At 33.0% G+C, this 24,696-nt stretch overlaps 1 protein-coding gene across 1 annotated transcript in view; it reads right to left on the bottom strand.

The window, feature by feature from the left end:
- Nucleotides 1-24,696, bottom strand: part of ADGB (androglobin) — a 140,820-nt gene that overhangs the window by 29,038 nt on the left and 87,086 nt on the right. The window contains exons 21-29 of the mRNA XM_074333688.1: nt 23,854-23,986; nt 23,154-23,291; nt 21,559-21,652; nt 16,570-16,704; nt 15,899-16,052; nt 12,505-12,692; nt 7,736-7,920; nt 3,522-3,718; nt 1,314-1,425 (exon numbers count right to left, since the gene is read on the bottom strand). Of these exons, the coding sequence (XP_074189789.1) occupies nt 1,314-1,425; nt 3,522-3,718; nt 7,736-7,920; nt 12,505-12,692; nt 15,899-16,052; nt 16,570-16,704; nt 21,559-21,652; nt 23,154-23,291; nt 23,854-23,986 (1,336 nt within the window). The remainder of the gene's footprint in view (nt 1-1,313; nt 1,426-3,521; nt 3,719-7,735; nt 7,921-12,504; nt 12,693-15,898; nt 16,053-16,569; nt 16,705-21,558; nt 21,653-23,153; nt 23,292-23,853; nt 23,987-24,696) is intronic.

Here is a 24,696-nt window from a genome sequence, read left to right as displayed (position 1 = left end):
CTTATTTATGTTTCAGTCTTGGTATGTCTTAAGTTTCCAGAAATTTAACCATGTCTCCTAGGTTGTCCAGTTTTTTGGCATAAAATTATTTCTAATTTTGAGTCCAATTTTTTTTGTAAGTCTAGAATAAAGTTTGTCTATTTTGTTTATTTTTTCAAAAAAAGCTCTGTTTCATTGAGGTTTTCTAGTGTCTGTTTTGTTTCTACTTTATTTATTTCCCCTTTCATTTTTTTATTTCCTTCTTACTATTATCTCTGAACTTACTTTGTTCTTTTTCTAGTTCCTTGAGGTGTAAAGTTAGGTTATTTGTTATCTGTCTTTTATTTTCTTAATTTAGGTGTTACTGTAATGAATTTCCCTCTTAGAACTGTTTTTGCTGCATCCTACACATTTTGATATGTTGCATTTCCATTTTCATTTGTCCCTAGTATTATTTTAATTTGACTTTTGATTTCTTCTTGCGCACATTGGTTGTTCCATAGCATTGTATTTAATCTTCACATATTTGTGATTTTTTAAAATTTTCTTCTGGTAATTGATTTCTAGTTTCATACCATTTTGGTCAAAAAAAGTTGCTTTATGAGATCAGACAATTAAGTTTGCAAACTCATCCTAGAAAACGTGCTACATACCTCATTGCTGAATATCACTATGGTAACCTTTGAAGTTCTCCCCTTGGGAAGCTATGAACCATCGCCAGCACCTAGTTCACCCTTCAAAGCAATTTTGGAACTCTTTTTCTGGAATGACCACATGGAATGTCATCGTATTACCCTTGATGTCCTGAATGTCATCAAAATGTCTTCCTTTCAATATTTCCTTTATCTTAGGGTAAAGAAAGAAGTCATTGGAGGCCAGATCAGGTGCGTGGGGAGGGTACTCCAATATAGTTGTTTATTGGCTAAAAACTCCCTCACAGACAGTGCCACGTGAGCTGGTGCATTGTCATGATGCAAGAGCCATGAATTTTGGTGCAAAGTTCAGGTCATTTTCACGCAGCCTCTTCAGCAATTCCAGACAGTAAACTTGGTTAACCGTTTGTCCAGTTGGTACAAATTCATAATAAATAATCCCTTTGATAACAGAAAAGGTTAGCAACATCGTTGTAACAAGCTCGCGAACTTAATTGTCCGATCTCATATTTTTGGTCCTTATAAACCAAGCTAGTAAAAATTTTGCAACATGTAATCAAATAACAAAACAGGAAATGTCATGGATTGTAAGCAATAATGTGTTAATAACCACACGACAAATTTACTATTAAATATTTATATAAAATATAAAATGCATAAATAATATTTAGGGTGACATACCTTTGTTATTATTTTTCTCTAAGTCTTTTAGTGCTTGAACAAACATCAGCTGATTTTCAGTGAGAGGCCAACTGTTATACAATACCAAACACTGTATGATATACTTGTAATTCTGAAATAAAATACAATGTTTAAGCAAAATCAGTAAGAATAAATATAACATGTTCCTAGGAATTTATTATTTTAAACATAAGATGAATGCATGTTTTCCTGGATCATACAATCATAATTTAATTAAGTACTATCAGATGTTCTTGAAACTCTATAACACCACACTCTATAAAAGTTTATCCTCACCTCCCCACTAAAACCTGCTATATATTCTAATATTTATAATTTTTGCATCCATGCTTGTAAATAAAATTTATTTATTTTATTTTTGTTACTCATCAGTTTTGGAATTAGGATTACATTAATCTCTGAGAAAAGATGAGAAAGTTTATACTGTTTTTTCTGTTTTGTAGAACAATTTACTTCTTGAAAGTCTGTTAGATCTATCCAATAAAGACAGCTGGGTCTGTGGCTTTTTGGAAAGATAAGACTTAAATGATCATTTCAGTTTTATTTCTTCTTCTTCTTCTCCTTCTCCTTCTTTATTATTATTATTATTATTATTATTATTACTATTATTATTATTATTATTATTATATTTTCTATTTTATAGTGAGGCAGTTTTGCCATTCCTCCCCTTAACCTAGTAACTTATCATGCTATTTTCTCTAAGTTTTAAATTTGCTAGCATAGAGTTGTGAATAACACTTTAAATTTTTTTTTTTTTTTTTTTTTTAAGAAACCTGTTGTTTGGAGCTGTACCTCAACCCTATTTTTTTGTTAGGTATTTAATTTGTTTATAGTTTCTTTCTTGATTGCTCTTATGATAAGCATGTCTACTTTATTATTCTTTTAAAAATTAAGTGTTTATTAATCTTGCTATATTTTGTTCCTCATTGTTATTAAATATTTTTCTTTTGCTCTTTTTCTAACATTTTGTTGAAGTAGCTTAGCTCATTTGGTGCTTTTTTTTAATCATTCATGCTTTTGATGAATTAATTTTAAAAGTTAACATTTTACGGAATGCTACTTTAGATGTAGCTTACAAATTTTGATTTATAGTCTTTTATTGTTTTGAGTACATTGTATTTCATAATCCTTTTTTGATGTTCTTTTAAACATCAAAAATAGAGGATTACTTTGTTTATTTTATTTTGTTTCTACATTTATGGGATTTTAGGCTGTTTATTAATTTCTATATCATTGCATTTTGTTCAAATCAATACAATATAGTTTGTTTTTTATTGAGGCTTCCTGTGTGTGTTATGAAAAAAAAATGTTTTCTGTTTATTATGTTAAGTGTTCTATACAGATATCTAAAGGATTAAGCTTATAACTAAATTTGTCAAATCCTAACAGTCATAAGTATTTTACTTTTCCACCTTGATCTATCAATTTCTGAGAGATGTGTGTTAACTCTTCAACCATTAATCGTTAGCTTACTTCTTTTTCTCTGTAGTGTTTGCTTTTTATCTATCAAGTCTGGGTAGTTAGGTACTTGGATGTTTGTTATGATCATATTTACTTGCTTTATTCTTCCTTGTATTTTTGTGTAATATCCTTCATGAATTCTATATATTGAGATATTAAGATATTATCATAGCTTTCTCTTGGTTTAACTTTAAGCTTTCTGTGCCATTTTGTTTGAAAGCATCCCTTTTAGACTACTTATAGTTGGATACTGGTTTTCATCTAACTTTAAATGTTTAACTTTTTAATTGATTAGTAATCAATTTGTATTTATTGTAATTGCTGTCTTATTAAGATTTATTTCTGCCATTTTATTGTCTTAATTTTTTATTTTGCAATGCATAGGTCATGTTTTCTTCTGTTGCATTAAGTTACAGTTTATGCATTGTTTTCGATTTCTTTAAGTCATACAAATCAGTTTGTATGTGACCCTTTTCAAAGTTATATAGCCTTTTATAACTCATATAACAAGATAATTGCATCTACATTACAGGGTTAGTATACAGAATACATTTGCCACATATTTGAAAACCTTGGCACAGAGAAATTGTCCAATAATTCAATTTTGATTATGCACTGATGGCATTGCATATCGAAAGCATTATACATTGACAGTTTTTAGGAAGAGCATTATTGTGATTGATGTTAGATTTTTAGGAGCAGTACCATTGAATAATGTAAACATACCTGCTGTTGTGTGCTGGCACTTTCTTCTACAGTGGCCACACTCATAGTTTCATCTTCTGAAATAGACTGACCAGGGTCTGTTACTGCACTTCCAGGTCTACCTTTATAGGACTTCTGACTGCTCTGGGCAGGTTTCTTCTTGTACAATTCTTGCTCTTTCTTGGATGAAACATGACTTAAAATAATTTGTTTGCTAGCTGAATAGAAAAAATATTATGTTTAAGTTAAAATATGTGAAATGCATACTCATTATTGACTACATTGCATACCTTTATAAGACACTCAAAAGAACACATCAATTTGTTTTAAGGACATAAAAAAAAAAAAATCACTGGCTTCCTGGAAATATTCTGGCCTTAAAGAAACTCACTATAAAAGTTTGTGACTTGCACAGAACAATGTATCTTCTGAGCAACCAGTGATTGCTAAAAGAATATGCAATAAATCAACATGTTTCAGTCATTCTGTGCCATTCAAATGGCGCTAAATTAATATCACATAATGTGACTTCTTTAGTGTTTAATAGTATGTGTGTATAAGTTATCACACTTATTAAAAACTTTCACGTTAATTTTTAATTTCTACATTACTTTGTAAATAACAATATAAGTACCACCGGGAGGGATAAAAGTAAAAATGTTTTTAATTAAGTCATTAAATGTGTATTGAGGGAACATAAGCGACTGACACAAGGAAATTCCAATTTCATCCATGACAGAACAATGGGCATTGGATTTATTCTCAAAGAATAACAAATGATGAAATTGAACGAAATGTATAAATCAACTCTTTGCAGCCATTGGGCAACAGATAACCCAGGACTGTGATCCTTGAGAGAAAGGAAACATATAAGGTGATCTCTCCACTTCCCTAGATTTCTGCTTGCCAGAAAGTTAACTGTGGCACGAGGAATTAGACTCCAAACAGTGAACCGCAGTATTGTCACATTCAGGAAGCAAAGATTTGACTTTGGACCTTTTGAGACAACTGCCATTTGTGAGGCAGAGTACCAGAGAGGAGGCATCTGAGCAGCAAAAGAGCCCAGAAATATGCACAGGGTTCCACCTGAGTCTTTCACTGAATTCTAAACGTCATCTGTACAAACACCTAACAGGGCCTAGCAAACAACTACCGGGAGAGCATGAGCGTAATGAAGATTCTGAAGGTTGCGCAGTTGTTAGGAGACATTGGCATTCTGACAAAATGAGGGAAATTTAATGAGTAAACAGGGCATTCAGCTGAGGCTCAAGAAAGGACATTCTTTAAGGGTAAAGCTACCCTAACCCTAGAGCAATGGAAACTCTAGACTTGATTTAAGAACGCTTAGAACCAAGTCTTGATAGGATTAAGATGAACTGTAAATAAACTGTCTGCCAGAAGAAAACTCAAACTCAATTCAGAGAGCATAATCTAGACTCCACACAACAGCATAATACTCCACAATATAAAAAGGAAAGGATTAGCAACATGTATGTATCTTAAAAACATTATACTGAGCAAAAAATACCAGTGTGAAAGACTGTTTACATGCTTTCAATTTCATGAACTTCTAGAACAGGTAAAACTAGTGTATTGTGATGGAAATGTGAGCAGTGGTCTTCTCAATTCTCTGCTCCTCCAAATTCTTATTCATATTGGAAAGACATATCCCTGGGCTAACGACAACTCACACATTGTTGTCAGGGTTAATAAGAGAGAAAAAAGAGTTGTGCTTTGGGTACATCTATTTTAAAAGAGAAAAAAAAAGAAACATATAAATAATAAAAAATAAACATATAATAATAGTATTAATATTATTATATTAATAATAAATAATATAAATAACGAGACAGTTGTTTTTAGTAATTTTCTTGTACACTTAAGGTATGAACATAAACACTATTAGGAGTTCAGGAAGAGTGCTGACTACCAAATAGTTACGCAAATGTCAATGAGAAGATATAATCAATCATAAAATAAAATATAATGGCAGAATTCAGGAAAAGCATATTTATCCAAATAAATGTAGATGAATTATATTACTTTATTTTAGAGACTAGAATCTTGGACTAAGTAGAAAAAAAATATCCATTTATTAGAGAAGGATTGAAAGACTAAATGGATGAACACAAATGAAGAGGCAAATGATAAATGGAAGAATCACTGTTAATATCAGACAACCTATTAAATTTGAAAGGCTGCTTTATATTCATTTTAAAAATACAACATATCAAAATACATAAAGCAAACGTGGAACTTTATGCAACTGGCAACACAGCATAGAAATATGCAAAACTAAAAAATACTAGACATAAATATTTACAGATTTTACAAAGAAAGTAGAAGATCTTAACATACTTTTCTCAAAAACTTACATGCCAGTAAGATAAAATGTGACAATCTTGAAATTTTTAAATATCACAATTAGCAAGTTTTACTTTCATTAGAGAGTGTGTGTATTTAGACATCAAACTATTTATCTCCAAAATACAGCATATGTTTTCTTTACAAACCTCACTGTAACACTAACCAAAACTGATTTGAATCAAATCACAGGGAAAGCATCAAATTCCCAAAATAGAAAATAGATAAGCCACACTGTTTATTTTAACTCTACAAAATTTAATTAGCTATTAATAACAAAAGACTAGCCAAAACAATTTTATTATTTGGAAATTGCAAAAATTTATAAATGTTTAAAGTTAAAGTGAAAATCAAAGTTAAATAATAAGCTGTGGCCAACTATTATAACACTATATATAAAATGGGCATTCTGGCTTACTACAAATATATATAGCTAGACTGGGAAAATGTACATTATTAAATTTGTTTATTTAAAAATAAAACTTAAAACATGAACTAAACTTTCAACTGGTGAAACTAGAATAAAGACCAATAGATAAAATTTAAAAGTATAGGGAAAGGTTTAAATGATAAATATGAATATCGATAAAATAGATTATAAATCTAAAAGAGCCATTAGGCTTGATTGATGAATCCATATTCAATCTAATAAATCAAAAACAGGGAAATCTCCTAAAAGTCTGATCAAAAATACATTTTTAAAACCCAAATAAATAATATTTAAAAATGGTTATGCAAACATATCCAGAAGAAATGTTAAAAGGTTAAAAGAATCCTGTACACAGATATATGCAGATACATGTGAAATACCAAGTGAAACTGTCACTTTTAAATAAAAATACATATTGTAAAAATGAAAAAAGTTTGGTAAAAATAACCATTGAAGTTATTAAAAAGGTAATTAAAAACAAAGAAAAACTTATCCCCTGAAAAACATCAGACTTAGACAGTTTTTAGATCAAATCTAATACACTATTAAAAACCAAATGACTCCTGTAGTATTTAAATGGCTTCCAAAGTTTGAAAGTTTCAAAATTAATTTTAAAAATTTGTCATAATTCTAACTTGAGAACCTCAAAAGAGTAGTGTACAATGCATACACAAAGGAAAACACCCATAGTTATTGATATGATCCAACAAACTAAATAAAACAGCATATTCTAAATATAGGAATATATTAAAAATCTTAAGCAAATAGGTTTTATTCTAAGAAGTGTTCCAAATTAAAAATTAATTTATGAAATTTAAAGGGGTAAAAACTTGATGAATTTTATAAATCATAGAAAACTAATTAACAAAGTTCAAAGCCCATTCCATATTAAAATTCTTATCTATCACTCAAAGGAACTTTCTTAAATTTTATGAAGGGCAATTTTATTAGAAGTCAACAACAAACATAGTACTTAATGGTAAATGCTATAAGCTTTCCTATTTAAGGAAAGGAAATCTATCATCATCACTCTTATTTAACATATGTTTGGAGGTCCCACCCAATGCCACAAATTAGAAAAAAAAAGTTATAGTTTTAAGAAGAAATATCAATTATCAAAATAAGTAAAATCCAAGTTTTGTTTAAAATGCTAATACAAAAATGAGGAATAGAGGCATAAAAGCTAAAATATTAAGGATATTTTTTTCTGGATAGAATGATTACAACGGATTTCTTGTTCCCTTGTTTATAATGTTCTATTTTTCTACATTAGGCAGGTGTTCTTTTTATAGTCAGAATCAAGTTACTGAAATAACTGAATATATATCTCATCATATCACTGTTATCCATTATTTCAGAAATAATTTTATTTCGTTAATAGCCCAGTTCCATAAAATGAATACCAATTTATAAATATCCAATTTTAAAAAGCCACACTTACACTGGGAACTTAAAGCATTCTCACTCCCCAGGAAGTTAAATGCTGGGATTATAGCTTGGCCTTTCCCAATGGTGCTCACAATAGTTTCTTCGTTTTCTAGGATCTGTAGCTTGACGAACACATCTGGTTTGGATGTGCGCACCTGTATTGTAGCAAGATGTGGCAATAAAACTTTAACTGAATACCTAGAAAGAAAAACATTCAAATTTATAAGCAAGTCCATTGGTCTTTCCTTTAAGTAAGTAAAGCAAACTGTAATTTACTGGTCACATAATCTAAAAGTAAAACCACTTTGCAAAGTTGACCAAAATCCTGGAAATACTAGTGCTATTATACACTTTGGCAAAGTTCACAGCATGCTATGGTAAAATGAAATAAGTATAGGACGTTTATTATCAGCAAATTCCAAACAGGAAATGTAACTTTTTGTTTGGATACGGTAAGCACTCACTTATGAAACTCCATAGATCTGCGAACTATTGCCACACCAAACCTTTCCATTCCGTGTGGACAAAGAGCACAACTGGCAAATCACGGTACCCCTGAAGCCTCACTGCTAACAGCGTTTTCTTTGATTCGCCAAATACAGAGAAGTCAAAAGTAGAACCTACCTCCTGCATTCTCGCCCTTTACCTTGGGAGTTGGGAACCTCTGGCAAAAAAACTGGAACTTACAGTCTAACTCCATCCCAACTCCTCTCTTAATGAAATTAAATGTTTTTGTTTGGGTTTGTTTTTTTCTCCCCCTGTCCCCACCCTTTAATCTAGGTGAATCCTTGCAAATGCTCAGGATCCTATCAATTTTCCATTTCTCTAAAATTGGCTTTTCTGAATATCCTCTCTTTCCTATTATCTTAAATACTTCCCCACTTGATTCCTCTTGTTGTTTTTTGTACACTGGCAGGTCTCATCCATCTTTAAAACAGATCAAAACAAAATGAAAAAAAAAAAAAATCTCCAGTCAACCCTGCAGCCCAGACTTTGCTCTATTTCATTCCTCCCCAGCTCTCCACCTAAGGAGAGCTGTCAACTTCCACTGTCCTCAGCTCATCACCTTCTAATAGCACGCAGCGCTCCACTCTGCCCAGATCGCGGTGCTAAACTTGCTTTTGCCAGTTTCAAGCAGCTGTCACTACCCTACAGAAACTTCAGTTCTCATCTTCCTTGGCCTCCCAGGAGAATTTGACAAGATTGAATCAACTCTCATTTCCCCCTTCTTTAAAAACTCTTCCCCAACGAGCATAACATCTTCTGTACATCCTTTTTCGGAAAGCTTCTTTTTTTTTTTTCTTCTCTCCCATTGACATTCCCATAAATGTCAGAGAAGGTTAATATTCTGTCCTGACTTTCACTGTACAAACTTTCCTGGGTACTTCCGTGGGAAGAAACAGAACAATGATTCCCATATCTGTGTCTCCAGCCCAACTCCCTAGGGAATTGTACATTTTCATTGGTCTATCAGATTTCACACCTAAAAGTGAATTAATTGTCTTCCTATTGTCCAAACTGCAAATACAGTCCTCACTCTCTAACTTCTATCTAAGTAAATGACACCTACTTTTCAACAGTCCCCCAAATCATATCCCAGTGGTCCCAATCAACCAAGGCTGTCAATTTTACTCCCTCGATATCTTAAAATCCCTTCTCTCCTCTCTAGATCCACTGTCATTATTATGCATTAAATTGTATCCCCTCCCCCCAAAAAAAAGCTATATTGGAGACCTAACCCCAGTACCTCACGATGTCACCTTTTTCAGAAGTAATCAAGTTAAAATGAGGACATTAGGGTGGGCCTTAATCCAATATAACTGGAATTCTTATAAGAAAGGGAAATTTGGAAACAGAGAGGCACAGGGAGAATGCTGCATGAAGATGAATGCAAAGGCTGGAGTGATAACTACCAGGCAAAGAAGTCCAAAGATTACCAGGATTCCCCAGAAGCTAGGAGAAAGCATGGAATAGTTTCTCCCTCATGACCCTTGGTGGAAACCAACCCTGCTTACATTTTTCTCTCATATTTCTAGCATCCAGAGAGATGATACATTTCTGTTGTGTAAGTCATCTACTTGGACAGTTTGTGGGACTTTGGTATGCCATCCGCCAGCAACCAGGTTGCCATCATCACATACCTGGGTTGTTTCAAAGCTTCTACCTGGCTGGTTTCCCTGTCTCCAGTTATGCTCCCCTTCATTCATTCAATGCACTGCAATATGCAGTCTTTTGAGCGACCACTTGTTTTTCGTATTCCATACCTTTTGTGATTAAGCATAATTTCAAAATAATATGGTTCTAACAGTTTTTTCTGTTCTTAGAAATTATATTTAAAGTGTTTTCAATTCATGCTTTGCAGACATAATTTTCTAACCCAAGTTCATTAATGCCATTTTTCTTAAAATGCTTCAAAGTGTCTCATTGCTTCTAAGGTAAAATCTAAATCTCTTGCCTTCTGAAGCCCTTCAGGTAAGGACTCTGCTAAGCTCCCTGGCCTTCCCACTTGCCACAGTGCCCTGGAACCCCACTTAGCAAATAAAACTAATGTCTTTAGTTCCCTGAAAAGGTCATCTTCTCTTTAATTTATGAACTTTCACATACACTTGACAAGGAGTTCCCGCCTCACGGTCCCCCCTACTTGACAGCTTTAGGACCAGCTTCTGGGACTAATTTAGGCATCAGGTTAAATATCACTTCTTGGTTTATAGTGACCCCACTGTGCCATACAATGGTTTCCTATCATAGTAGTTAAAACATTTTTATCACAATTCTTATTTTCAGTTACTGGTGTATTTCCTTCCTTCTTTTCTTCTTTTTCTTGCTTTCCTTCTAATTGGCAATAAGCAAATATATTACAAGAAGCAGCCAGATTGAAAGGAGAATTTTTCATCCCTGCTATTGTCCTCAGTCTATGTGTTTTCTTTTAGTATTTTCTCTAAACTTTTACTTACACATAGAATATATTAACAAATATAAATGTCAGAAAACATACTTGGAATATACTGTATATATTGTTCTGTAATTTAATTTTATTGCTGACTATTTTTATTCCAAAAATGTACTTATATTTTTTTAAAGGGAAACAACTTTAAAAGTACAAATAAATAAGAATTTTAAAGGGAAAAATCAGCCAGAGTATAATAAATTATTATTTGCTTATATGTTGTCAAAACAGTTAGGTTTTTCTTTGGAAAATCAATTTACCAATATGTATGGAGTCTTTAAAACATATAATCTCTTTAGTATAATCCTTAGACAGTAATCAGAAATTTAATATTTAACAATAAAAATACCTGTCACCTCTCTATTCATACTGTAGAAATAAAGAATCACCAATAACCAAGTAAATTATTGTAGATCCATATGAATGATTACTAGACAATCATGAAAAAGAGTTCACAAAATGTCTTAATGACATTGAGAAATGCTCACACTATAATGTTAAGTAAAAAGATCAGATTACAAAACTTTATGTTATGATTTTAATAATTTTAAAGTGTGAGTAGAAAAAAACAACAGAATACTAATAATAATTGTTTCCAGGTTTTTTTATTATGAATGACTTATTTTCCAAAATTTTTGTGTATATATTAAAAACAGATAAGTATTCTAACAACTCACTTAATAACACCAAATATTTAATAAATGACAGTTATGTATCAGGCACTATGTTAGGTCCTCCTCGTATATTGATAAGACATGGTTCCTGCCTTCAATGAATGTTAATTCTCATAAAAGCTCATGTAAAATTAACCAGCTAAAATTTAATATGTCATATTCTCAGAAAGAAGAAAGGACTATAGAAATATGACCAGGACCAACTATTGTATTTGGAAGTTTAAGCACAAAGGATCTGGCTATTGAAAATCATCATTAAAAGTGATGGATTTTTGCTACGTAGAGAACTGGAGACAGGATATCCCAAGACAAGAGAAAAGGCATGAGCAAAATAAAATCACGTGGCATATATATCAGGAGATGGTGTTTATTTTCATCAGGCACCGCATGTGTGGTGGCTGGGCAAAAGTGTTAAATATCACACAGTGTGGTTTGGATTTTATTCTACAGCCAATGGAAACTCGTCAAAGATTTTAAAGATGGGAAATCACATGTTTAAATCTGTATTAGAAAGGCAACCATTGTGGTAGTAAACAATGGATATGTAAATTCATAAGGAGAGAGAGAGAGAGAGAGAGAGAGAGAGAGAGAGAGAGAGAGAGAGAGAGAGAGAGGAATATAATGGAGCCATGGGTTCCAGAAAACAGTATTTCTATAGACAAAATGTAATGAGGCCCTGAAACAGTAGAAGTACATTGAGACTAGAGAGAGGGCATAGAGACCAGAGGTGTGCCAAAATTAGAATCAAAAGGACTGATTAATGAAAGAGAGTGGAGCCCATAATAAGGCCATTCGTGGAAAGAAGTTTAGTTGGCAGATAAGGAGAAACCCACACAAGAGACTAGCCAAAGATCAAGCGGAACAAGGAGGAAGTACTAAGAGGAAGGAGTATTATGAAGGATGTTTAACAAAAGTCAAATAGAATGAAGACTAAGAAAGTATCATCACCATTATATGTAACCACATAGGCTTGATCCTACATAACACTTATATACTCACATTACTCCCTAAATTAATTGTTTCCAAGAGAGTGTAGAAATCGACTCCAAGTTTTACTACAGAATTTATTATTTTTAATAATATTGTTTAAAATAAAATAATAAAATAAAAAAATTAATATTTTAAAAGGAACGCATTTCCCCTTCTGTCATATACTTATACCTGAATAAGATTTTCTTGTCGTTGGGTATATAGTAATCTCTGACTTCCTTTATGGCAAAGATATTGCATGGAAAGTCTCGAGAGAGGCATGGGAGTGGATTATAAGAACCAATGAGACGCAATTTCCATCGTGAGGCAGATACATGTGTGTCACCAGTATATACTTCAGCCACAAATGTGTATCCTTTCTATAAGAAAGAAGAATTACACAGAAGTTACACTGTCTCTTCAAGGTATAATATATGGTTTAACAGTACTAAAATGCTGTATTACCTTGATATGTATAAAGATCCCAAGATCTTTTGATAAACATCAAATAACTAGCATTATGTTTTGAAATCCCTCTTAGAAAGCATCGTCTTACATGTTTACAGACAAAATGAATAACTCTAACACTTTTGAGGTATGGCTCCCTAGCTGTAAACACCATGCTTAACTGTAGTGGATAATTACTATATTTTCTTCTAATTCTTTTAATGGTTCCTAAGGCAGATTTTTATCACTGTGTCATCCTGGAGTAGCTCAATAACTTCCTACTTAATTTCCTTGTCTTCTCAGAATTATCTTTCTAAATATGAGATGAGAAAAGCAGGAGAGTTTATGAAAATGTAGTCCCCTTGGGATGACAATTGGCAGGTAAATCTATCAAATTAACAGCATATCTGGTTCCATGAAATCCAGATGTGAGTCTGGAGATGAGTTCTTTAGATTAGAGAAAAGAAGCAGGTAAGAATCTTGGGAAAGTGATAATGTCATAGGGGGCGATACCTTGATTCAACATAATTGGACATCTGGCCAAGGAGTCAGTAAAGCAAGAGATGATAACGAGATACAAAGAACCATAATATCATAATGAGATACAAAAGCTCAAAATAATTCTGACTTTGTAATTCCAGATAATCCTAATAAGGAAGAAAAGAACAGATTTGCATTCCAGTTGCTTTCAATGGCAGAGCAGGCTGTCTGAGGTGTTTAGATTTCCAACAGCAAAAACTACAAACATACAAGACAGAATGAATTCATAACATTGCAATAAATGTCTAGGAATATTAACCAGAATTCCAATACTCATAATGAGATGAGAGTTGCCACACCAATATGGACCTTTTGGTATTATGTCTGGGGCAATGAAAAAGGAAGATAAATCATGTATGCTATTTTTACTTGCAAAGTGTAATGCACAGATTTATTGCTACTTTAATTATTATTTGAGCTTGTCATACTAATGCATTAAAAAAGCAAAACAAAATCATATGACTTATTTTGTGTTTGTCTAGACTCAGAGAATAATTTTGAGAGGGGAAAAATGTAGTCATAAAATGGTAGAATAGATATCGGTAAGTGAAAACGTAAGCTAAACCAGTGATGACAGGATTGAAAGAGAGGACCTGGATTATTCTAAATGACTTCAAGACTCTTGAGTAAAATAGTAGCATAATAGAATACCCTATACTGAGAGATCTTATAGATGAGTATTCCAAATCACAGTTTATGGTTTTTGAACTATTATGAAAAAACATGGCAAATGATTCTGAGTGAAAACTATTTTAACACTGTGTTTTTATTTTTTTAACTTTAGAATACTATTTATTTTTACATAAAATAAATTACTATCTTGACGAACACCAGTTCTGTGGATATACATTGAAAAATGTTGACCTAAAATAGGTTACATATTTTTTTACCTAAAATATGTGTCAAAATGCCTGCAGGTGCCAAATGCCAATGCAATCATTGGCTACAAGACAATAGAGGAATGATCTTCCTTATATTTAGATGGGTCAAAATTCCCTTTAAAGGCTGCATTCAATTCTGAGAACCGTAACTAAGAAGGGACATAGATAATTTGGAGAAATAGTCAAAGATCAGGAATCATTAAGAGAGGAAAACCATACCACAAAAGGGACCATTGAAACTGTTCTTCTGTTCATACAGCTACATTCTCCTCCCTGTTCTCTCAATGTCTTTTCTAAAATGAGTTAAAATGAGAGGATAGAGGAGATGAGTTATTAGAGACAGGGAGTGGCTATGTTTGTTGCAATCCTGAATTTGCAATTTAGGAATAATAGTTAAATGGAGAAAGAATATCTTTCTGCACATTGACTCAAAATGCGTCATTTTAGACCTAGCTTCAAAATTCAAACTTAGTCTCAGGAGAAAGGTCTTCAGTGGAGCTAAAATAAAAACCAAACCAAACCAAACCTAAACAGACAAAGTATGCTAGATGTAAACAAGTATCAGATTCTTATTTGGTTCAACTAAATAACCTTTAATGGTCCTTACCAAAATTAAGTGTCAATGACTAATATCAGTATATTTATCAGTAAAGCCAAGAGCTCATTTTTAGAATTTGATGATATTTATGACCTTGATAGAGTCGCCCTTCAATTAAATCATTTTTTCCATATGGATCGTTGGGATTTTTTAAAATTTCCAATTACAAATTAAACAAACGTTTATATTCAAAAGGAAATCTAGGTCTCAATTTTTCTGTGAAGGTGAAACTGCTCTAAAAAATAAAGTCTTATTTTAAAAATCCCTAAAACAACTCAAAAAAGCTATTGAATTTTTTACGGAATCAACAAACTTTTTATTTTTCCTTCATTCCTATAAATCAGCACTCGTTAGATAGGTGAGTCTTAATTTGTGCAAAATAATGGATAGAATCATAGGCTGATGTGAACCTTGGAAGTCAACTACAACCACAACTCAAAGAGAAAAATGAAGAAGTTCAAAGCCACACAGCTAAAGAATGGACGATCACAACTAAATAGATCACCTGGCTTTCAGGGCAGGTATAGACTATTTTTTGTCATGCTTCCTTCTCAGAGGACATGACCAAAAATACAAAGATTCAAATAACAGAGATGCAACATGATTTAAGTAAACGTCAGAGATCAAGGTCTATCACTCAGAGGTGGTAATGTGGCAAGTGCTCCTATACTTGGAACGAATCTGTAGTCATAGAAAAGACCAGGGGTGGTGAGTGGCTGTGTAATCAGTCCTTTGAAATATTTAGGAATAGAATAAAAACCTAGTGGGAAACTGAGACAACCCTGATTTGGTGTAGGGATAGGACTAAATGAGCTCTTTAGCTCCATTTCTACATTAAGGATTTGCATGATTTTATGCCTTTAACAATGAGAATTTCTAATGCTTTCCTTTTGTCTTATTTTCTTTGGAGAGAAGAAGAGGCCTGAGAGGGGGATGTTCTAGCGTTCACATGAAGTACCTACTGCTGTCAAATCAATGCAACTTCTATAGAAAAAGACCTGGACATTATTCCTCTGTTAAGTAGATTGAAGGCATATCTACTCTACCTTCTGAAATTTCTACAAAGTTCTGGCTTCTCACCGCCATTCTATCATACAGAAAGAACAAATTTTGCACATACCTTATTCTTGGTATAAAGATAAGGCGCCACTTTTTGGAACACCTTTGGCACTTGTTCCATTGTGTCATTATTAACAACGTGGAGCATACAGTTTGGGAGTGTAGTATATACTTTGGGAACCAAAACCATATCTTGATTAACCAGAAATGTTTCTCTGTAATTACAAAAGCATGAACTTTCCCTTGACGTGAATCATAAAGAAAGTTTGAAATTAGGTTTGATGCTAAGAAATAAAAACATAAGTTTAAAGTTCCAAATAACTATGAGGTACACCTATTGTTTTCCTTTAAAAATTATTAACATATTATTTTGTCATTGAAATGCAAACCCTTTAAGAAATCCAGTTTTGTAATTTGTAACTTTTACCTAATATGCTTAGAAATTAAATGATTTATTTCTGTACTGAAAGCACATGAATTTATTATAATATTGTTATCATACTCATAAAAAGTTCTAATTAACTTCACATTCATCATATTTTGTTTAAGAAAACACAGATAAAATTTTCTGTATCTCATTTATCCATAGCAAATGTGGAAGATACTTTAACTAAGTTGTGAAAGCAACCTAAAATGTCATATTTCTACTATTATCATAAATAAAACTCCACACGTATGAATACTGCAAGCCATTTAAAGGTGACATCATTTGCTAATATATGATAGCCTCACCTGAATACAATGAACCAACTATTTGGTGGCTGGTCTCCATAACTCACAGTATAGTCGGCAAAAGCAATCTTCGTTTCTTCATCTTGATAGCATGGATAAGATTCAATAGACTTGCACTTGCTTTTAAACATTAGTCTAGGAATGTAAAAATAACTTAAGTACCAATGGCAAAAGCAACTTCTATTTTCTATTTAAAAACAGAAACAGGCAAAAATTAGCATAAAATATTACAGTCTATTGGTGGCTGGATTGAGTCCTTGAACAAAGGGCTGTGGGGCTCATTGAGTATGGAACCAAGGTAGCGGAGACCATTCCAGGTTGGTGATGAAAGATGTCTCTCAAAGGTGCCCATAGTTGTCTGAGTTTCTTGGTCAAGGGAAAATCTAATTCATGACTGAGGGAGTAATTGTGTTTACAGGTGGAAAATCAGCACCAATGTTGAAGCCATAAGGGTAGGAAAACTAGCAATAAAACTAGGTAGGAGCCACTAAAGTTCTGGAGTTAACATAAAGAATTGATACTAGAATGCAGTGTAAAGTGAGGAATGGATTTGGAAAAATAAATTTAAAAAAAAAAAAAAAAAAAAAAAGCTTGAACAAGGGAAGAGTGCAGAGTTCTCCTTTTACATGATTTCTGTTACATGAGGGAGTACTGCAAGCAACTGGTTAAAGAAATATCGGCTGAGCTTTCTCCATGTTTGCCCCCTGGAAGACTGTGGCATATTCTGGAACATGATGAGAGTGATGTGAGGGATTCTCCGGGTCCTATCCTTCCCACCCTGCCAGGAACTGGATCTATCCTCAGTAGCGCTAGGAATCTGGGGTCTTTTATATAATGTCCCTGGTATTAGCTGGGATGGAAACCATAACGGCCATAGAAAATGGCTTCCTACTAGAGGTCTACACAGAGCTAGAGCTGCTCTTGGCTTCCAGAAGGTAGATGGTTGAATGTACCACCCATGGGAAGCAAAGTCATGGAGCTTCTCACGGAGGATAGGATTCTCATGATACATATGATCATTGGTCTTTGGTGGTGGGAGGAAATTGATAGGTTTATATTTGGAAGGGTTTTAAGCCTTTTAAAATAGTCACAAAGAACAAAGATGGACTATGTATCCTGGTTTGCCTGGGGCAGTGCTGGTTTATGCTCATAGTCCTGGCATAATTATTACGAGTGCTCCCTCTGTCTGTAAAGGTGTCCCAGTTTGGATGATAATAACCCATCACCCTAACGAGGAACTATAATGTGGTGGTCTGGCAATGCTGAGCACCACTGCCAATCACATGGGGGCTGGCCTAATCTAAATGTGGCTGCTGGCTGAGCCAACACCAGGAACTAAGCAGGGCCTGAACCGGCTGTGACAGGACTCACCACCATTCTAAGATAAGGGTGGGATTTAGAGGCTACTGTCAGATTGTTCCTGTACTACTTTCCACCCTCTTTCATATACCTCGGGATTCTAATGAGTATAGGGCCATCTAAATCTTGGTGTACCATGTGGACTATCTTGAACGACCCAGAGAGTTATCCCTGACAGGCTTGAAAGATTTTATTTTAACTTTGAATCCTAGGACACAGCAGAAGTTATATTGGTAAATTGAGCCTTGCCCAAAGTAGACTTGGGGAAGTTCTGCCCCTTGAGATCTGAGAATGAAAGGTTAGTCTCCTGGACCTCAAAGGTCCCTCATGTAGCAGGAAGAAAATTAGCAATATTTATAATAGCTAATGTTCTGTATGAGCTCAGTTTGTAGCATTGTGCTAAGTACGTTTCCTGTGTGTTACCTTCATTGATCTTTACAGCTTTATAATAAAACAGTACTGTGAGGTAGATATTATACTTAATATTACAGATAAAAAAACATTTTAATTTCAGAGAGGATAAGAAACTTACCCCAGGTCACATATCTGATAATTAATAGGGCTGACATTAGCATTAGGTCTTACACTAAAAGCTGTGCTCTTGACCATGTAATTAATGTCTGCTAGGATAAGTGGTAGCTTTGGATGCTCCTGGTATTTAAGTTTAAAGATCAGTCAGACTTGTCAGTTGTATCTGTCCAATAGACACAGGTGTAGAACTATTGAAAGAGCACAGCCTCTATATTGGACATTTGCTGAGTTTCTGGGAAATGCTCCCAGCCATGGTGGAAAGATCATATGGAGAGACACGCCAGCCTCCTGAAGAGGTTATGTCTGTGTTTCAAATATACCTCCATAGTGAACTTACCTGTCTCCTTAATAGGGAAGCTCATGATTTTAGCACTTCATTTACATGAAAGTTAGGCATTAAGTACAATTTCTGACCCAGAGCTGCAGAAGCAGGTTGGAGAAGAAGGTTTGTGCTCTCTGTGAGCATGTGCACAATTGGAATTGTAAACAAAAGAGGACCCCTTTTAGAAAACCGGAGTTCTGAAGTAAAAGTGAGCAAGCTGGATTATCAGACAGTAACAGTAGCCATGGGCCAGGAATAGGGTGAGGTGAGTGAGGCAGTCATTCTCAGGGTTGGGGAAGTACAGATTTGGATTTTCTCTGTATTTAAAATTTTGATATTTCTCTCATCATGAAATTATTTTTCATTAATTTTTGGTTATTTTAAATTTTTATGTATTTTATATGTAATTTTCTATTTGTCTCTTGCTTATAAATAGGAACGCAATTGTTATTTTATGTTGACCTTATATCAACAATTTTTCTTCATTCTCTCGTTAAGGCTAATAAGTTTTCTGTACATTTTTTTGGTATTTTCTGCACATACAGTTATATCATCTGTAAACAGTGGTGGTTTTATTTTTCCCTTCAAATCCTAATGGCTTTTATTTTGCTTTATTGTCTTTTTGCTCTTCTTGGAATTATTGTAGGATTATTTTGAATATAAGTGGTTAGGCAGGCATCTTTGTTTCATTCCCAAACTCAGCAAGAAGCTTTCAGACTTTCATCACCAGTCATGTTTATGGTAGGCTTTTTAACTCCCAGGTACCATAACATATTAAGGAAAGTCTTTTGTAATCCTAGTTTGCTAAAAAAAAATAAAAAAAAATAATTTTAAATTTATGTTAAATTCTATCAAATGGTTTTCTAAAGATAGAAGACCAAATGACTGTCCCTTTTTCTCGTTAATGTGCTGAATTAAAATGATAGATTTTCTAATGTGAAACCAGCATTGCATGTCTGAGAGTGGGAGGCCCATTTGACTATAAGGTATTATACTATTTATGTAACTCTGACTTTAATTTGCTATTTTTAGAACATATTTTTGCATCAATGTTTAAAGGGTTATTGGTTTACAGTTTCATTTACTGTACTGTCCATGTTGAGTTTTTTATCAAGATTGTGAGTTGAGAAACATGTCCTCTTTTTCTAGTCTCTGGAAGATGTGTAAGATTAATCTTATTTCTTCTTAAATTCACTAGTTAATCCATTAGTACATCGCTAAAGAATATATGATGTATCCTTGCCCCATTAGATATCATTTAAATAATTATTTTTACCATTTCTACAGTAACACTAGAACCTTAGAACTCTTTAAAGTCTTTTATCCAATTTCTGCATTGCTAAGGTCAGGAATTTACTCCAAATAAATTATAATTGTCCTTTGAAGATAATGTCTTATTTCTCTGGCTGCTTTGAAGGTTTTTCTTTTGGCCTTTGGTTTTCAGGTGTGGTTTTCTTTGCATCCTTCTTGCATGGTGTCTGCATGCAGACACTCTTGAAAATATGGGTTGATGTGTTTTCTCAGTTTTGGAAAGTTTGCAACTATTATCTTTTTACATTCTGGGACTATAATTACATAGACAATATACTTTTTGAGCATGTTCCACATGTCCTTTATGCTTTTTTCTTATTTTCCACTCATTTCCCCTGTGCTTCAGTTTGGACATATTTGTCTGTTGACCTATCTCCCAGTTCACTAAGCTCTTCTATCCTGCCTGACCTGATGTTAAAAAGTTTTTAGTTTCAGTTATTAAAAATTTCATTTATGTAATTTCCATTTAACTGTGTTTTATTATTCTAAACTTTTGAACATTTTCCCTTTCTTTATTCTTTATTTTCTTGGGTGTTTTCATAATAGTTCTCTTTAGAGATTTTGTCTGCTAACTCCAACATCACCAGAGGGTCTGCTTCTTTCATATACATATATATAATTTTCTCTTACTTTTGTTCAGATTTTATTCTGTCTTGCACATGGTTTGTGGCTAGAATGCAGTTTTTGTGAGGCTCAGTCCTTCTGATTGGTCCCTGTTTCTAGAGTGTTACCCTCCAGAGATTTCAGCTGACAACTTTACTTGTTTACTGGAGTTCCCACCTCTAGCAGGTCCTCAACTATAACTGTTGTGTCCACAGCACTGGAAGACTTCAGAAAACTCTGTTCTGCTTCTCAGAGGTTTTCTGCTTTGAGTTTTAGATAAGTTCAATTAAGACAAGCAAAAAATATTAAGTACCATAGAAATGTTTCAGATAAAATATTGTGGAAGTTCAGAAGCGATGGTGTGTTTCTAGCTATAGTGATGAGGGAAAACTCAATGAATACAGTTGCATTTGAACTGGAATTTGAAGGATACCAAAATACTGTAATAACATGTCAGACAGAAAAAGACAACTGCCACATGATTTCACTTATATGTGGAATCTAAAAACAAACAAACAAACAAACAGAATAGAAACAAACTCATACACAGAACAAATTGATGGTTGACCAATGGGAGGTAGTTGGGGGAATCGATGAAAAAGGGGAAGGGTTTATGATGTACAAATTGCCAATTATAAAAACAATCATGGGGGTGTAAAGTACAGCATAGGGAAAATAGTCAATAACATTGTAATAACTATGTATGGTGTCCAATGGGTACTAGGCTTATCAGGGTGATCACTTCATAAATCATAGAAACGTCTAATTACTATGTTGTACATTTAAACTGAATATATTATTGTATGTCAACTGTAATTGAAAAATATAAATGTAAGAAAAAAAGAAATATCATACTACTTTACCTCAAGAGGGAAACTGCATACTGTTCTATATTCATTTCCAGTACAGCCCAAACTTTTTGAAGAGTATCTGCAACACTGGTATTTTCCTTTGTGTCTAAAAAGAATGATAAAAAAATAGCAATATAAAAGCTGTAAGGTGCCTGAAGGATTATCTTGTTCAAAGCCCTCTTTTTACAGACGTTGAAACACACAAGTAAGGTGGTACCAAAGTCACAGGCTTTATTAACAGCAAAATCATGTTTAAAATATAAAGTTATAAAACTCTAGTTGAGAGCTTTGTTCACCATTTTCTGCTGTTTCCTTTCATTTTTAATTTAAGAATCATAAAATAGCCTTTGATCTAATTGAAATAATTATCAATGAGTTTACATCAGATCTTTGATCACACCAACAATTCCTTATGAAAATTCTTATGTCAGAAAAAAAAGAATTCATCTAATTTTTCTAAAAAGCAGTGATTACTAGGATTCCACTAAAGCTTTGTCTAAAGCATAATCCACAGATGGCTTAAGAGTAAATGATTTGGCAAAAAAATCCACAGTAGCTACTTTAAATTTAACATGTCAAAACTGACAGTTTTTTCTGATTATCCTATCTTAATTTTTTCATAGTACTGACCAGTATTTGAAATTGGTATCTTAATATATTTACTTGTCTACTGTATGCCTACTACCACAAGATTCATTAGAGCAGAAACCTTGTCAGTTTTATTGATTTCTATAAGGCCAGAATCTAGAACGGTACACACAAGTAATTCAATATATATGTGTTGAGTAAAAGAAACGCAAGTACTATCAAAACATTAGTAAATTGCTCAAGTTTTGTCTCTATAAAGAGAAAGAAAATCATTGTATGAATGTAATTTTTGCAGCATATGTGGACAAGAAAAATTATATTTTATCATATATTTACTTTGATAAATTTGTAATTGTTTTTTCTAATAGAAAAATATAAAAATCAGGCTACAGTAATATTTCTATGTCACAGGACTATGCAATGTAGTTTGTTTATTTTACATTTGTATATGTGTCATTTTTACTGCTTAGATAAACATATTGGTTATTCTAATTAAATGTTTCAAAAAGAGACATTTTTACAATAAAATGTTTCAATCTACTCAAAGCATTCTGTTAGAGATAAGGCTTTTCCTATGAAAATGTAAACAGAAAACGCAGAATGAAAATAATTGGATATATTTTTGCCTCTGCAGTGAATAAACCTTTTCATAAAATAGTTTATTGTATATGCATAAATATATTTGACTTAATAAATATACTAATGCAATTAAAATGCATTTTATGTCTTCTAAATGTATATCATTGTGGACATACATGGCAGCTTTTTCATTCATTCATTTTTTTCAGCAAGTATTTGTTCATGTGCCTACTCTGTACCGGGCACTGCGCTAAATTCTGGGAACAAGAGAGTGAGTGTTACTGATATGCACCCTGAGCTCAAGCAATTTCAAAATGTATAGCATTAAACATAATTAGCCTATCCTTAAAGTAGGATGACTCTAAAATACTTTTTGTTAACACACAAATATTCATTCTTATATAGGCAAGATCATTTTATAAATGATTGAACATTTATACCTGGTGTTCTAGCTTTCATAAGCATTCTGACATAAGTCCCTCTCCACATGGCTTGAATTTTAATTGCTGCTGCTACTTCCTCAGGAGAATACTCTTTATCACTTATTGGCACACAATATTTAACATCTACCCATTCTGCTGGAAAGAGAAAAACAACTTTTGGACTGAAAGTTATATTTAACCCCTTCCCCAATTTTCAATGTCCTTAACTACTAAAGTCCTTTGACATATAAAGTGCCACAATGATAGATTTGTCATCATATTAAACATTGCCCTCTGTATGTGGTCCTTCTTCAGAAAGTAAACATTCTAGAGATATAACATGCTAAATATTGACACTGTAGTGAACTACTATTGATCTATAGTAGAAATCGATTATTGGGAGAGGAGGAAAGGAGTGTTACTTGGATCAAAAGATCTTCCCAGAATTCCTCAAATCATACTGTACAGATGAGTGACTTTCATATTTGTAAGGTCAGGAACAATAAAACAGAGACATTCTGGGTGTATGCAGGGTAGAGAACACATTAGAACCTTGGAACCCTGTGAGCTTCTGAGAGCACAGCATAAACTCTGCAACTGTCCATGCAGACCTCTTCTACCTACTCCTCAGACACTCTCAGTGCACTGTTCCCAAATTATTTACTTATGTAAGCCTGGGAATGCCTTTGTCAAATAAATATCTAAAATTAACCAGTACCTAAAGAAGCCTCTTCCAAGGAGGAATCGAGTAAGTCCAAGTCCAAGACCATAGCACGGAATGCAAATTTCAAGTTTGAAGAAAATTTTGTTAGAGTTTTTTTCATTAAACGCCATAAAGATATATGGAAAACCTGAAAGTGTTAAAAATATTTTAGTATCATTTTTAAACCAAGAAAATTCCTGGTCAGGATCCTTTAAAAAACTTCAGAAATGCTAAAAATTATATACATACATACATACATACATACATATATATATATAAGCTATACATACAATTTATCAGAAAATTTTTCAAAATCTCACCCAGTAGAGAACAACATTATTTATCATTCGACTATTTCTAATTTAATAAAATTTAATCTCTATAATGATGTTTACATGTACACTTAATCAAAATAAAACATTAAATTGCTTGAGGATATGCAGCATAAGATTAAAAATATGGTCCTTGTGCTTAAGCAAGTTAAATACAATATTTCATTAATTCTATGATGTAAGACACACTATTATTCTATGTGCGACACAAAAGAAATATGCCACTTAGAGTTTTTAACACATTTTTATTATCTATGAGTATCTATTTCCTATTGAAAAAGCTCATTTGGATTTTTTTAGACATAGCTTTTCATTACGTATCACATTTAAACATACATGAAAAAAATAAAATAAGCTACAAAGGTTGGTTACGTATTCCAAAAACTTATTCATATTCAAACTCTTAACTCTTGCAAATCACTTTTTGAAACTACTTAAGATCTGTTTTTTCCTATATAATGTTGTCTTTCATGTTGTAAAAGCTCTGAAGATGCACTATTGCCTAAACAGTGGCCTACTTTTGTTC

Source organism: Rhinolophus sinicus, linkage group LG05, assembly GCF_036562045.2.
Source record: "Rhinolophus sinicus isolate RSC01 linkage group LG05, ASM3656204v1, whole genome shotgun sequence".
NCBI classification, from domain to species: Eukaryota; Metazoa; Chordata; class Mammalia; order Chiroptera; family Rhinolophidae; genus Rhinolophus; species Rhinolophus sinicus.
Note: the sequence above shows the minus strand (reverse complement) of the source record. Positions and strands in the feature narration are given on the sequence as shown.